General features: G+C 36.4%; 5 protein-coding genes across 9 annotated transcripts; 1 reads left to right on the top strand and 4 right to left on the bottom strand.

The window, feature by feature from the left end:
• Nucleotides 1-918: 918 nt before the first annotated feature.
• On the top strand, nucleotides 919-5,176 carry LOC104725977 (double-strand break repair protein MRE11-like). Of its 5 annotated transcripts, XR_015571101.1 has the most exons (14): nucleotides 937-1,072; nucleotides 1,923-1,996; nucleotides 2,076-2,147; nucleotides 2,252-2,484; nucleotides 2,662-2,862; nucleotides 2,996-3,160; nucleotides 3,239-3,341; nucleotides 3,441-3,552; nucleotides 3,682-3,744; nucleotides 3,813-3,892; nucleotides 4,007-4,086; nucleotides 4,251-4,275; nucleotides 4,356-4,428; nucleotides 4,848-5,176. XR_015571101.1 is itself a non-coding variant. In XM_010444727.3 (6 exons), exons 1-5 carry the CDS (start codon nucleotides 962-964, stop codon nucleotides 2,831-2,833), a joined length of 651 nt encoding a protein of 216 aa, XP_010443029.1. In that variant the 5' UTR covers nucleotides 919-961; the 3' UTR covers nucleotides 2,834-2,862; nucleotides 2,996-3,267. The 5 variants fall into 5 exon arrangements, 1 of the variants encoding a protein (XP_010443029.1); XR_015571100.1 differs by lacking the exon at nucleotides 4,848-5,176 and having other exon boundaries at nucleotides 919-1,072; nucleotides 1,923-1,985; nucleotides 2,996-3,341; nucleotides 4,251-4,384; XR_002034188.2 differs by lacking the exons at nucleotides 4,356-4,428; nucleotides 4,848-5,176 and having other exon boundaries at nucleotides 2,996-3,341; nucleotides 3,820-3,892; nucleotides 4,251-4,317.
• Nucleotides 5,177-5,603: 427 nt separating this feature from the next.
• Nucleotides 5,604-6,865, bottom strand: LOC104728887 (uncharacterized). The gene has a single exon (XM_010447810.2). It carries the CDS (start codon nucleotides 6,776-6,778, stop codon nucleotides 5,690-5,692), a length of 1,089 nt encoding a protein of 362 aa, XP_010446112.2. The 5' UTR covers nucleotides 6,779-6,865; the 3' UTR covers nucleotides 5,604-5,689.
• LOC104728886 (uncharacterized) lies at nucleotides 5,604-8,150 on the bottom strand. The gene has a single exon (XM_010447809.3). The coding sequence runs from the start codon at nucleotides 8,049-8,051 to the stop codon at nucleotides 6,939-6,941; it is 1,113 nt and encodes a 370-aa protein (XP_010446111.1). The 5' UTR covers nucleotides 8,052-8,150; the 3' UTR covers nucleotides 5,604-6,938.
• Nucleotides 8,151-8,906: 756 nt separating this feature from the next.
• Nucleotides 8,907-10,654, bottom strand: LOC104725975 (uncharacterized). Its single transcript, XM_010444726.2, has 4 exons — nucleotides 10,022-10,654; nucleotides 9,692-9,869; nucleotides 9,478-9,571; nucleotides 8,907-9,383 (listed from the first exon to the last, which is right to left on the bottom strand). Exons 1-4 carry the CDS (start codon nucleotides 10,372-10,374, stop codon nucleotides 9,091-9,093), a joined length of 918 nt encoding a protein of 305 aa, XP_010443028.1. The 5' UTR covers nucleotides 10,375-10,654; the 3' UTR covers nucleotides 8,907-9,090.
• Nucleotides 10,655-12,756: 2,102 nt separating this feature from the next.
• On the bottom strand, nucleotides 12,757-14,752 carry LOC104725974 (uncharacterized). The gene is made up of 2 exons (XM_010444725.3): nucleotides 14,081-14,752; nucleotides 12,757-13,020 (listed from the first exon to the last, which is right to left on the bottom strand). The coding sequence occupies exons 1-2, from the start codon at nucleotides 14,511-14,513 to the stop codon at nucleotides 12,962-12,964; spliced, it is 492 nt and encodes a 163-aa protein (XP_010443027.2). The 5' UTR covers nucleotides 14,514-14,752; the 3' UTR covers nucleotides 12,757-12,961.
• Between the last annotated feature and the right edge of the window lie 489 nt (nucleotides 14,753-15,241).

The raw sequence follows: 15,241 nt of genomic DNA, 5'->3' as shown, positions 1-15,241 counted from the left end.
GCCCATCTATATCTGACGGTCGGTTTGCTATGTCCGGGAGGCTTTAAAGACTTGTTACCGTCCCTACAAATCACCACATCATTTTTCCCTGTGTTTTGTCCTCACTCGCACTGTTTCGACAGTCAATTTCCGAAAGGTCACCCATCCTGAAACTACTCTAGCTCAAGCACGTTTAACTCTGAAGTTCTCTCAGGACGCTTAAGCAAAAAGATAAGTGCACTTTGGAGACATAGGTGGCCAAATCAAATTTTTAAACCTCTACGCAAATCTCTAAAACCGGGTTGTCACAGTAAATTCGGCTTGTAGCCAGATTCTTAAGAACATTACTCTGCCACTGGATGATCAAAATCATATAAGCATTAAACAACTAAATTTGACAAAATGCGTATGCAATAATACATGTGATTACTGAGTTTCTCTCTCGAACTAGAGTGTGTACATATGCATGGCAAAATATAACAAAAACAACACGTGCAGCAACATTTTTAGTGAATAGGGGTGGAACCAGAAACACCTGCAATAATCTCTGATTTTGTGTAACCTCTTTGGCTCTATTTAGCCTAGTAAATCATTCCCAGTGAGAACTTCAGTCTGTAAGATTGGAAAAAAAAACCGTAACCGAAATCTTTATTCACACCAAAACTGAAATATGTTTTAAAATCGACTATATGAACCGAACCGAAACCAATTCATTCAAATTAACTAAACCAAACCGATTAGACCAAAAATCAATAAAACTATATACTACTACCTTATTATATACGTCTTTTTTTTTTTTTTTCAGTCTTATATACTAAAATCATAATTATTTAAAAAATAACTATTGATTTTACATGTTAACTTTGTTTTTTAATCACAAGCAAAACCAAAACATGACCGGAAACCGAAATAAACAGAGATTCAATTTTTGAAAGTTTTGGGAACAGTAAAGATAAACCGAAACTAATAAGGAGGACCTTGTATGTTTTTGGGTACAAGTTTCGTCTTCCTAATTTTGGATTCTCAATCTAAGCTTCACCGCGTCACTGTTTCCGGTCACCGGAGCTCCGTCTCTTCACTTCAATCCGACCAGGTTAGGGTTCGATATCTACACTGGCTACTGAGGAAGTGCGAGAGAAGTAAACAAACTTAAAAGTGATTAAAATGGTTAATGGCTTTCATTGTTTTTGGAGTACTGTACTTCGTGATTTTGATTCTCGGGTTTTTTTTTTTTTTTAAATCTTTTACTTAGGTTTTTGTTTGCATAGAATCAATGTTGGGGCTTGATTTGTGGAGTTTTCAGTGTTGTTTAATGGCTATTGAAGGTTTATCAAGTCCCCATTCTCTAAGGTTTTAGCTGAATGAGTTCAATTAATGATATGTTGCTTGATTCTTATCTGTAAGCACTTGCTATCATGTCTAGGTGAGCTTTTGGCTTTGCTTTAGAAATGTTTTTTAACTATGATAATATGAGAAAAGATGCCTAGAAATGAATGAGAGGTTCTATGTCTGCGACCTGTGTACTATGTACCCATCCTGTGTACTAATGGATGGATAGTGACTATAGGCAAAGTAGTTGTGAGGTTGATACCTTTGCTATTCTGTTCAGAACTTCAAAGATCCTTAACTTTATTAAACCAATTCAATGCTTGATGTTGCAATCTCTCTACACTTTTTACCTTCTGTTTTTCGAATAATTTACGAGGTATAGGCTTTTACCCTAGCTTGTAATTGCTTATTGACGGGTATAGGAGGAACTAGCAAGCTACAGAATCTGAACTATAATAATGGAAAAAATAGCATTCTACTCGTGTATGTAATTTTCTTTTTAATATTTACCATTCAATTCTAATTTCCGTATAGGATGTTATATATACTAACACGTCCTTATTATCGTTTATGATTAATCTCTTCCCATTTTTGTACACGGTAAACTTCCAAAGGATTCAGATGCCCAGAAAATTGAGGAAGATGACTTGATTCTTAAAGTGGGAGAGTGCTTAGAGGCAAGAAAGATGTAATGTTTGGTTACTTACTGCCGCAAATCAATGGGAATCAGTAGAACATCGATCTGACTTGCATTATTGTTTTCCCAGGAACGCTTGAAAGATAGGTCCACTCGGCCCACTGGTTCCTCACAGTTCTTACCCACTGGATTGACATCAGAGGTTTAAATTCTCACTCTTAAGAATATTGGCACAGAATTTTATACTCACCTCTCTATCCTGCTCTCACTTACTCGCAATGCTATTTCTACCTGATATTGGTACAGAATTTGACGAAAAGAAGCAGTGGCATTGCGAATGCTTCGTGCAGTGATGATGAAGACACGACTCAGATGTCTGGTTTAGCGCCTGCCACTAGAGGACGGAGAGGTTCATCGACTGCTAATACATCTCGCGGTAGAGCTAAAGCCCCAACCAGAGGAAGAGGCCGTGGTAAGGCCCCAAGTGCGATGAAGCAGACCACTCTTGATGGTTCTCTTGGTTTTCGCCAGTCTCAAAGGTAACTTTTTTAATTACGTTTAACCAGTTTAGGGTAGGATTCAAGGACGTGGAATGCTTTGATTGTCATCACTGGCTAGCTAATGTTACGTCCCTGCTTTGTCTTAAAAGCATATATCCATCTGAAGTAAATATTGCGTTAAACTTATCATGATTCTTGTGTTGATATTTATTTAAGGAGGACGATGAGAACACTAAAGGCAAAGGACGTAAAAGACCAGCTACTACTAAGAGAGGCAGGGGTAGAGGTTCTGGGACTTCAAAACGTGGTCGAAAAAACGAAAGCTCTTCTTCACTTCATAGGCTACTCAGCAAAAACGATGACGAGGACGAAGATGATGAAGACATAGAGAAGAAGCTTAACAGATCTCAGCCTCGGGTTTGTTAATCACATGATCTATTTTCCATTGTTTCATTGTTTCGTTACTTCGTGCTTATTTGCCGGTTTAAGCAAGTTCTTATGTTACATTTCAGATCAAAAGCTCACTTTATAGTACAACTTGTGAATGCAGGTTAGAACTTACAAGGAACTATGGAGCTCTAAGAAGATAAATCCATATCAAACCTGAGCTCTGACATCACAACGAAGCTTCATTTATCTGCTCTTTTCTAACGACCTCCCAAGCGAAATAACTTCTGAAGAAGAAAAACTAACACGAAAAAGAGTGTTGTGAGCTGTACAGAGAATTTTGTTTCTTGCTCTGTTAAGGTTTTGTTGTTTATGAACGAGGCAATATAGTTAATTAAATTTTCAGGGTGAAATCAAACCCCAAAAACGCAACAATTGAGCACTTTCTTCCACGGTTCCTCGACTTCATTGTGTGGGGACATGAGCATGAATGCCTTATCGACCCCCAGGTCCATTAAAATTTTGATTTTTGGAGTTATTGCTTTTAAATAAGAGTGAGGCACAATGTTCATTGCCTCTTTGAGCTAAAAGCGATTAAACTTTTGAAGGAGGTATCTGGAATGGGCTTTCACATCACACAACCAGGATCATCTGTGGCAACGTCGCTTATTGATGGGGAATCTCAAAAAGCCAAAGCATGTTCTTCTGTTAGAAATCAAGGTTCTTCACCTAACAATCTAAAATTTCATATTCACTTTGTTCCTACTGCTTAATCTATACACCTTCATGTATAGCTTTTTGCCTTTTTAATCAAGCATGTAAGCCTGAGTGAAAATACATGACTTACAGGGAAATCAATATCGTCCTACGAAGATACCTCTAACATCTGTGAGGCCTTTTGAATATGCAGAGGTAAAGTTTATTTTGCTTATATGTTATGGATGGTGGTGGCAGACTTCTTTGCTTACATATATATTCAGAGTGCAGATTGCTTAAAAAGGATGAAGGGGATATTGATCTCAATGATCAAAACTCAATCCTCGAACACTTGGATAAAGTGGTAACTATTCCTTCTTCTCATAGTTCATGTGGAGATTTTTCTCTCCTGCCTCCTTTTTGATTAAGTTTAGCAAGTCATTAAATTCCTATACTAATATCCTTACAAAATTGTTAGGTCAGAAGTCTAATAGAGAAAGCCAGCAAAAAAAGCTGTTAACAGATCAGAAGATCAAACTCCCATTGGTTCGAATCAAGGTAATTTGTTTACAAGTTTTATTCACTCTGCTGCAATTTCTAGCAACACTCGTATAATTAAACCTTTATTTTTCCTACACCACTAGAGGCTAGGCTCTGGCAGTCTGATGCTTGCACACGATAGCCACAAACACATGACTAAGATCTGGTTGAATCTCTTTCAGGTAGATTACTCTGGAATCCTCAAAGGTTTGGACAGAAATATGTGGGAAAGGTACCTAAAAATTAGTTACTGTGACATGATGATGACCATGTTAATATTTTCTCAGGACAGAAATATGTGGGCAAATCCTCAGGACATTTTAATATTTTCCAAGGCTTCTAAGAAGGGTCGGAGCGAAGGTCTGGACAATAGTGTATTAGCAATGTATTCAATTTTTTCGGGATTAAATTGTTGCTTATGCTTTTACTCTAGCTTGGAATTGCTTATTGACGGGTATAGGAGGAACTAGCAAGCTACTTTGTTGTGTGGGGTCGTTTGATATTAATGTATTGAGTCTAATGTTCATTCTGTTCTACTTTACTTTGTTATAGTTCATGTTTCTCAGTGAACCTGTAGCATCAGAATTCTGCCAACTCTACGTTTTATCTCTTGTTAGCATATCGGACACTTTACTGCAAAGTTCCCCTTTTACATATTGGAAGCGGCATTTTTATACTTTATTGTCTAGACAATGATGCATGTCCTGATAGTAGCACAGTTGGACCATTTTATTGCGTTTTTGTCTAGTTACTATATATTTCGATCTTCCATTTCACAGCCAACATCGATGATTCTGAGAGGCTTCGTCCAGAAGAACTGAACCAGCAAAATATAGAAGCTTTGGTAGCTGAAAGCAACCTGGTACATCCTGCAACCTTCTTTCCTTATAATTATCGTCTACCCCTGTAGAACTTCGCCACAGAAGGGTATAGACTTTGGAGATCTTTTGTGAACAAGGATGATAAAATAGCATTCTACTCGTGTATGTAATTTTCTTTTTAATATTTACCATTCAATTCTAATTTCTGTATAGGATGTTATGTATATTAGCACGTCCGTATAATCGTATATTGATTAACAAGATAAGGCAGGGGGATACGTTTCGGATTTGTATCCGATGCAGCAGGGCAATTAACAAACATTGAATTTATCATACAGCATAAAAATAGTTATTATTATTATTATTAATGGTGTTACTTTTCTATTTTAATAGTTTTTTCCCGTCATCTCTCTTTTTTTCACTAAACATAGATGCCATTTCTAATAAATCTTCAGTTTTGATGAAAGTATGAAGCAAGCATGTACATGTCACGTTTCAACTGCTAGGACTGCACAACTCCAAAAATATTACAAATAGATAATTAATAGAGTTTTGATTACAAATAAAAAAAAAAGTACTAAGAACATAAAAACAAAGTGAAAATTTTATTGGCATGGGCTCAAGATGCAACCTCAAATTCGACTTTGGACCATTTTAAGTTTTCATAAGCTTAAGAATTTGGTTTCAGTGGCGTAATTTTTGACAGGTGTAAGATGAGCTCATGAGCACGTTTCTTTATTATATAAAGATTAGTTTCCAAGAGAAAAGACCGGACAAAACTCCTAAACTCCCAAACTATACTAGTCTATATTTTGAGGTGGGATATGGTAGGGTGCCCCGTGGGTACAAAATTTACTTATGATGGAAGAACCACACAGAAAAACAGAGATACTTTCTTCGATATCCAAAACTTCCATGCGGTTAGAGCCCATGCCAGGAAAGGAAGAAGCAAGGACACAAAAAGGTTCAGACTTTGAAAGGAAAATGCGGAGATCTCCAATGTCTTCGGTGTAAAGAGCGTTTCCTTCTTCGTCAAGCTTGAAGACCATCACCAATTTCGTTTTCATTTTCTTCATACCACTGGCAGTGGTCTTCTTGTTCAACTTAACCAAGAACATTTCACCAGTGGGTCGCGACTCCACCAAGTGTTCACTCGTGCAACAGGAAAGCAAAAGCTCCCGTTTGCTCTTGGTCAGCTCAGGAAACTTTTGAAATCGTAACCTCTGAAACTTTGGTTGGTGCTTGTGCGTGCGAGGATCCCATGATCCTATGAGATGGCCTCCAGATCCGGGAATGCGAAACATCTCATCTTGCTTGGAATACATGACAGGGGAGGAGTAGAAGCAGGGATTTTCGATTCTGATGTTGATCCACTCGGAACGACTTTGAGCGGATCTACAAAAGCTGAGTTGAGGTCCCAAGAACTTGACAGCCACAATGCAGTCTTCATCCTCCGGAGAAGATGAGGACATGGCCACGTTGGTCGCGATTTGGGTTTGGCAACGAGGCAGAGTTACAAGCGGAGGCAGAGATATGCGTTTAGGGTCTGTATACGATGATGCATATGGGTTTAGATCATCTTGGAGACACACGATTCCGTCGTCCTTCAAAGTAGCTACCCAGCCATGAGATGCCCCTATCGTCACCATGGGATCACTATGCACCAACTCCAGGGGTACCTTCTTTTCCAAAGTAGTGCAGTAACGCTCATTAGCATTCATAATCATGAGTTTTCCGAGATCCACTCCACAAGGATAAGCGCTGACGATTGAACAAGGAGGAGTTTGCAGCGAGGATGATGAGAAGCCATTAGAAAGAATAACCGAGTATCTTACCAACAAAGGTTTACCAAGGCGGAGCCTCGAGAGCCGTCTTAGAAGCAGAGACATAAATGTTGCTTCTTTTTTTTTTCCTTTAGAAAACGCTAACTAGAAGTGAATCGGTGCAATATTTTTAGTTCGTCACACTTGAGCGAGTCTCTACCAAAGGTTTGGTGTTATGCATAATCGTGGATGCATAACTGCGAGACTCCTCTTCCATTCCAAAATTCTAGTTTACATTTTGAGGTGGAATGTGGAAAGGAGCCGAGAGTTCGCCAATATGAGTAATGATGGGGTAGGAATCATCCAGATGCAAAAATGTGTCTCCGTCCACATCCCAAATTAGGACGTTGTTTCTGCCCATGCCAGGAAAAGAAGCAGAAGGGACACAGAAAGGTTCAGATTTTGAGAGGAACATGCAGAGATCTCCAATGTCATTAGTGTAAACCGCGTTTCCTTCTTCGTCAAGCTTGAACACTAATACATCTTCTGTTTTCATTTTCGCAACACCGTCGACGATCTGAGCAGTCTTCTGGTACCATTTCACCAAGAAAGTTTCACCCGTGGATTCTGACTCCACCAAGTGGTCGCTTGTGAAGCACGAATACAGATGCTCCCGTTTGGTCTCTGTCAGCTCGGAAAGGTTTTGATAACGCACCTTCTGAAGCATGGGTTTGCGCTCGTGTTCACGGAGATCCCATGATGCGATTAGATGGCCTCCAGATCCGAGCATACGAAACATGTTGTCTTTCTTGGAAAAGATGATACGGGAGGAGTAAAAACAACGGTTATCGAAGCTTATGTTGTGCCACTTGGGTTTACTTTGAGAGGGTTTGCAAAAGCTGAGCTGAGGTCCAAAGAACTTGACAGCAACAATACAGTCTTCATCCTCTGGAGAAGGTTTGGACATTGACACGTTGGTGATAATCTCGGTTTGGCAATGAGGCAGAGTAACAAGATAAGGCAGGGGAATACGTTTCGGATGTGTATCCGATGCAGCAGGGTTTAGATCGTCTTGTAGTCGCAGAACTTCGTCTTCCATATCGAAAGTAGCTATCCACCCATGAGATGCTCCGATCGTTACCATCTCTTTGGTAACTCTCTTCATTATCAACTCCAGGGGAACCTTCTTTTCCAAACTAGTGATACCACCGTCATTAGCATAGCTAACGATGAGTTTACCCAGACCCCCTCCACAAGGAATAGCGCGGATGATGGAACAAGGAGGAGTTTGCAGCAAGGAAGTTGAGAAGCCATTAGAGAGAATAAGAAGAAGAGATGATCTCACGGACGCATATTTCCCTGGGCGGATCCTAGAGAGACGGCTAAGAAGCAGAGACATGAGATAGGAATTATGTACTTAGAGAAAAGCAAGAAAAAAAACCTAATGGAAGGAATTTGGTAATCTTGTCCAGCTAAAACCCTCGATCCATATAAGGTACTGTATAAATGGCCTTGGTCACCAAGTTTTGGTCTGACAACTTTTTTCTTTTCTTTATATTTTACTCCAACCAAATAAATGGACTTGCCCCACCAAATTTTCGTTATACACGAATTTATTTGGGAAGTGGACACAAATCTTGCTAAAAGAATTTGAGAGCAAAGCGTTTTTGGGATAAGAAATATATTTCTTTATATTTAGGTTGTTGTATTCATTGTATTGCTCGATCGATGTCTCACATTAGTAGTTGTATTGATTTGAATGACTAATGGTGGTAGTTGAGGAGGACATTGTCAACATTTGAATCGCAGTAGATGTTGTCAATTTGCGTATTATAAGCATAATTAGTAAACAAGATTTCCAGTCAACCATGTGTCTGTGAACTATAAGGTAAAATGGCAACAGATGAACATAACTACATAAGATAAGGTAAAAGCTCTTGTTCTGCCTAAACACGTTTAGATTCAGACGTTAAATCAACTTACAAATCTTGAGTCCTGCAAATGAAGTTTAAACGCTCCAGCAACATTCTTCTTTACCAGATAAGACAGTGAGGCGGGCACAACCTTCTCTTGTCTCATGCTACGGCTTACGGCACAAACTAAGGAAACTTCAGGGTAAAAGAAAAAAAACTTCCTCCAGACCAAAATGATAGACATAGTTGAAGTTTTGAATGCCAGCAGATTAAAGTTTTTAACAAACGATTCATGTTATCTCTCACTAATCTGTTTTTGCTTTCATAATATTGTAGACAAGTGATAAAACATCGCAAGGATCTCCTTATTTATAATATGAAAAGATCCAAAGACGGTTCCAAATCACTCCAAACAAGAAAAGAAAAAAAGTTTTAAACGATAACGAAGCAAAGGGAAAGAGAGATCACAGTACGTAGTTGTTTTTTTTCCGCTATATCGGCGAATTTCAGGAACAAAGAGAGATCTTAAGCACGTTTTAAAACTACCATGAAGATAACAACCACAGCTAAACCAAACAGAGAACGAGGGTCGTTGAACAACGTCTGCTTCTTGTCTTTTCCTTCCTCTGTTTCAGATCCTAACCCAAACAAACCCCCAAAGTAGGATGAGACGTTTTCCATCATTCTAACCACTTTTAGCTTCACGTCTTGCAGAATCTCCAAGATTTCTAGTGGCTTTTCTTCCATAACTTCACACTCGGTCGTGCTCGAACGTTCAGATTGGTCGTCATTATCAGATTCAACTTGAGAGGAAGCAGCTGACATATAGTAAAAAGTCTCTGTTAAGTTGCTTTTACATCATCAAGACATGTACACCAAAAGATTCACTAATTATAATTGAGTTTTCTTTACCAGTATTGTTGGTCTTGAGAAATTTCATAAGATCCTTATTCTCCATAACAGCATCCCAAACTTTTGGGTCACACGCAATGGAAGCAACAACAGTCTGTTAAAAAAAATAAAAACAATTAGACTCTCAAACATGTCAAAGAGTAAAAGCACTAAGCTTAACAAAAAGCAACTCAAAAGGGTTATATACCAAAGAAAGAGTCCAAAACCAACATACCTGCGCAGCCGTGTTTTCACTGAGAAAAGCAAATGCTTGAAGAGCAGCCTGTGGAACAGCTGACTCAACAGCTCTGTTCTCAGAAGATTGAAGACCAGACAGCATTTTAGAAACAGAACCACCATCATTTGATCCTTCTATAGCCGCAGAAGACGAATTTGGAGATGACATATACACCCTAATCCATTCATTAACAACCATAAAACCATACACATAAGCACAAGATCCATTTTCTAATTTCTTGAATTCTAATCAAGAAACAATGAAATGATAAAAAAACCAAACCCTAAAAAATCCACAAATCAAACGAATAAAAGAACCAAATCTTACATATTAATAGCTTCTTTGAGATCTTCAGTAGCTTCTTTAGCCTCTTCAAGACTAGGAGGTTTGCTGAAAACAACCCTAGGAATCGGCTCCTCTTCCTCAGCGAATTCCCAATCGTCCCAAACCGGTCTCTGCATAACCATCCCATCTTCTTCAACAGAAGGATGAACCACAGCCGTTGATATCGAAGCCGAAACCGGTTTAGACGTAGCCGTCGCCGCCGCTGCGGTTTTAACCCTAAACTGTTCAGACGCCTGAGAGAAGCCACCGAATCCTCCTGCTCCCTTGAATCCTCCTTTCGTAACTCCGATTCCAGCAACCTTGGCTGCCGTCGCCATCACTCTTCCTCCTCCCATGGTGATAAAGACGATTTCGATCACCGGTGAGATGATTCGGTTTCTTGATTTTTAGATTTTTTAAAGAAGGAGAAAAAAAGAATAATTAAATTTAATACCTTATCCGCGAAGGTAACAAAATGACGTCAGTTATAAAAATGGCCGACATTTTGATATTAATTAATTATCGTAATTACTGATTAGTTTTTCCAAATGTTTGATAAAATCATAAAGAGTATATATCTTATTAACGAATCTGTTTTGTTCATCTAGATTCGGTTTATCGTAATATTTCCGAGTTCAGTGCATATTTTTTTAATGATTCAGAAAAATCTTTTTGTTTTTGGGAACTATACAGAAATATATTTCTTTTTTTTATTATTTTCATTAATTAAATTTCAAGGATTACTTCTTAATCACGTAAAATTTCTGCTACGGGTTTTTAAAATAAAATGTTAATTTGCCTTGAATTCAGAAACTGAAATTAATGAGATGGTTGCGATTTTTTTGGGTTCCTTGGATGATGTTAAGGCTTCATGTGAGTTCATTTTTATTTTGTCGAGACTATTTTTATTTAACATTCGAAACGATGTTAGACTCTCTATACAAAAAAAAAACAAGTATAAGAAACATTTACTTTGTATCCGAAGAAAATAAAAATGTGTTTTTAATATATCTGATTTTTTGTGCGAACATTTCGATTCATTGATTGAGGCTTGATTGTACAAAGTTCGGAACCAATACAATTAACCATCGATAGTTGAACTTCAAAAATATTTAATGGGAATGTGCCTAGAATAAGCAAGAATGCAAGATTAAAAAAAATAAAAATCGAATCAAGGGACAACCGACGACTAAAACTGTGAAGCATCTTGCCTAAGAAGATATCATAACGAGTCATAATAATGCATCCCCACTTGGGGTAGAAAGCTGTAAATTGGTCACCTTCACTTGTGACATTGGTAAGCAATTCTACATTTGGGTAACAGGGTCTCGTTGAGTTCTGTTACATTTTCATGCCCCGTAACAACTGCTACACATAGATATAAAAATGAATATGTAACGTTTTGTGACGATATTTTCATTTTTTTGTTTCTTTACTAATTTCTACATCTGGTGCACAATGTTTATAGCCCTACCTTTTGTCAAAAATTGTTTTGACTTTGATGGAAGTTTGAAAATAAAATTTAAAAAAAGAGTTATATTCTTTGAAAAAGAAAAAAAGAATAATGAAAATGGTTGCATATTTGTAGAGAAATGAATCAATGATGAAGAGAGGAAAAAAATAAAGAAAATATGAGACTTTTCTTTTTTACTAACTCAAAAAGAAAATATAGAGTGTGTGCAGGATACAAATAATTTGTTTGAAATCCTGCACTCTGCATTTGGGTTGAAATGAAAAAATGAGTCCTCTTATCACTCTATACCAATTCATTGTTCTATGTTGCAATCTAAATTTGAGGTTCAAGTTTTAATAAGTTAATGTGCCTTTGTGTATATAAACAAGAACGAGTATTGTTTGATGATTTGGTCACGATGATCTGTTGCCAGAAAATGAATTAATTTTCTTTTGTGAGAGAAAGAATTAGTTAAAAAGTATTCAAAACTAACGAGGTAGAAATTGAATGAGAAGAATTGAAGTAGACCAAACTATTCAGAGATATTTTGTCTAGTATTGTTAAGTAATTATTATTATCTTTGTTCTACGTAAGTGACTTAGTGTAATGATATATAACCACAAATCCTCAGTGTGTACTAGGTTCGCAACTCACACAAATCATTAATGTACTAGGTTCACAACTCACAGTTACTGTAGTAAAGGAAAACATGGTTAATGAATTTTTCTTGATAAATGTTTTTATAAGATTTTACTTCAGTTTCATTAAGACCTAACTTTTTACAAGTTAATGCCCCTTTATATATGTAAAATTCAAATGAGCTCAACTATTTGAGCTTCAAATTCTCTATCTATTCTCATATTTCTCTTCAAAACACCTGAATACATAAATCCAATCATAAAATATTTGCTTTGAGTAACGGACCATCCAAAAAATCTTAGAATGAAAAAAAAGTTCATAGAAACAATGTAATTTGTATGAATTAAAATGTTATGTATTTTATGATTTTTTTTTCATTCTAAGATGTTTTGGATGGTCGGTTACTCAAAGCAAATATTTTATGATTGGATTTATGTATTCAGGTGTTTTAAAGTTCACTTATGTTTTTTGACGGTAAATTTTTGTTGCCGGAATTCGTCAACTATATTCAAATTAATTTACATTTAAACCAACCTTGTAATCCTCACAAACACACAACAAAAAACCACTTGCTACAAAACTATGACCCACTCGAATATAAGTAACTGATTGTCGAATCATGATATTACTAACAAAACATCAACAGTTTTAGTCAAAGATACTGAAATATATAGGATTTTAAACTTTTTTAAAAAAACACAGAATAGAACATTGGGAATCTCATCTTTACAAGAACTCTCAAATGAAATTATATTCTACTCATATAATTAACATACTAATCTTTCTGATTAGCTTACAAATTATAACTTTTCAAATAGACAATCGGGCTCTAAGGTTTTTCTCTCTACTTCTCACATTTGAGCTTCAAATCCTCTACTACCTCTTCTCAGCATCTTTTTCTTCAAAACACCTGAAAACATAAATCCAACCATAAAATCTTTGCTTTGAGTAACGGACCATCCAAAAATGTTAAAATGAAAAAAAAAGTTCATAGAAACAATGTAATTTCTCTGAATTAAAATGTTATGTATTCTTACCATTTTCTTTAAGTGGGGGGTTATTGGAACTAGCATAAGAGAACTGTGCATATTATTCATATTTGGTAGAGAGTAAAAAGATAACTGATAAATGTTTGGTAAAAGTTACTGATGGAAGTTACTGATGGAATATACTCCTCATTCAAACAAAAAACAAGAAAGCAAAAGAAGGAAAGGAAATGTTATGTCAGCAGTTACAGAGACAAGACTCGTATTGAAACTGGCAAATAATATCAGACAATAAAATCCAAAAGAGTTTTCAAAGTCATCGAAACATAAACGAGAAAGAAAAACACAACCCAAGCCCATGACTTCACGGTACCACATCATTTTCTCACAGGACACAGTAATAAGAATTTTATTTTTTTTAGTAATTCTAATAACGACGATCGAACTATAACAACTTAACAAGTGAAAAACATATATACACTACAACGGAGTCGGTATCACATTGATGATAGTCACGAGTGTTTTTTCTTTTTTTTTTTTGAAAATGTCAATTTTTGCAAGCAAACATTCAATCTAGAACTTTGCAAAGAAAACCATACATACTTGAATTTTTGTTGGGGTAAAAAAACAGCATTTATTAACACAAAAGAAAACTCTTGTTTTCACATTGTGGGATGTGTTTGGTCAGGTGTATCCAATTATCCATACATACATGTAGTTATATAGACTTCAATAACCTAAATTAGAACAATCAGTAACCTTCAAAGCCGACTAAATAGTTAACCAGACGTAGATAAATGCCAAATTTCTGATAATAGTTTTTTTTTTTTTAATGCTGGCAAAAGTTAAAATAGTTAAAACGAAATTTAAGATGATTTCTGTATTAGTCATCATGAAAATAAAATTAAGAAAATCCAAATATTGTTTTTATCAAAAAAAAAAAAACAGAGAAAAACTAAATTTAATTTGATTAAAAAAACTTACCGTAAGGGTTACACTTGGGAGGGTCTTCAAAGAGAGAGACCGAAAGCTGTTTATAGGCGACGCCGATATCAAACACAATGACGCCGGAGTTTGGATTCTCGACGACGATATCTTTCACCTGAAGCCACAAGAAGAGCTCTTTTTGCGATAGCCCTTCTACTCCGGTGAGGCTCCCATAGCTCAGATTCGCTCTCACGACGGCAGCGAAGTGCACGTTCGTCTCGAATTTGGCGTAACACGGCGCCGCTAGGAAAACCTCGAGACGACCGTCGTTGTGAAGAATATAAGAATCAACCTCTTGAGGTAACAGTCCCGCGGGGAGACCTTTTGCTCGGAGAACGTCGTGAACCGTCGGATACGACGGGGATGAGAGGGAAAAGGAGAGGAAGAGAGTGGTGAAGAGAAAGATCACACAAGAGATGAGTTTGTTCATAGCTTTTTCACTGAGTTAGACAGAGATAGAGAGAGAGGTGATGAAGTTTTTTATTTTACGGCGATGATTCAAGTGGGGGGGGGGGGGGGAGGAGGATCTTAAATGGGGAAAGAGGAGAAGCTGGAATGACTATTTTGCCCTTGGTTGGTGAGTGAATGGGGCCATATAATATGATAGATATGGTTAAGTGATTAAGTTCATAAGTTTCAAAAAAATTGGAGTAAAAATGGAAATGATATAGCGATTGATAGAGTTTCTTGGGGAGAAAAAAATTTCCCATGTGGAGAAATAATGATAAAGAGTGGTTGGACACACCAAAATTAGCTTTAAAACTTTAATAATACTGTGTATTTAAGTGTCTAATTAAGAAAAATATCTATTCATAACTAAGTAGATACATTGTGTATTAACCACCAAGGCTCCTATGAAGGCTTTTTTAGTAGATTATTATTAATTTTTTTAAATAATTAATTCATGAAAATTATTATTTTCTGAAATTGATATTTGTATCCTTCTAAAGATTTGTATTTATCTAATACGGATTTTGTTTATTTGAATTAGTGGCATCAGTTTTAAAAAAATTATAATAATAATTCATGGAAAGTAATATTTTTCTAAATTTCATATTTGTATCCTTCTATAGATTTGTATGTATCTATCTAATAATGTGAAGAAAAGTAAAAAAAAACGCTTGTGTGTTTTTTGTTTTTATTTGTCATGCAACAAAG

Source organism: Camelina sativa, chromosome 11 (assembly GCF_030686135.1).
Source record: "Camelina sativa cultivar CO46 ecotype springtype chromosome 11, ASM3068613v1".
NCBI classification, from domain to species: Eukaryota; Viridiplantae; Streptophyta; class Magnoliopsida; order Brassicales; family Brassicaceae; genus Camelina; species Camelina sativa.
This window is presented reverse-complemented; position numbering and strand designations above follow the sequence as displayed.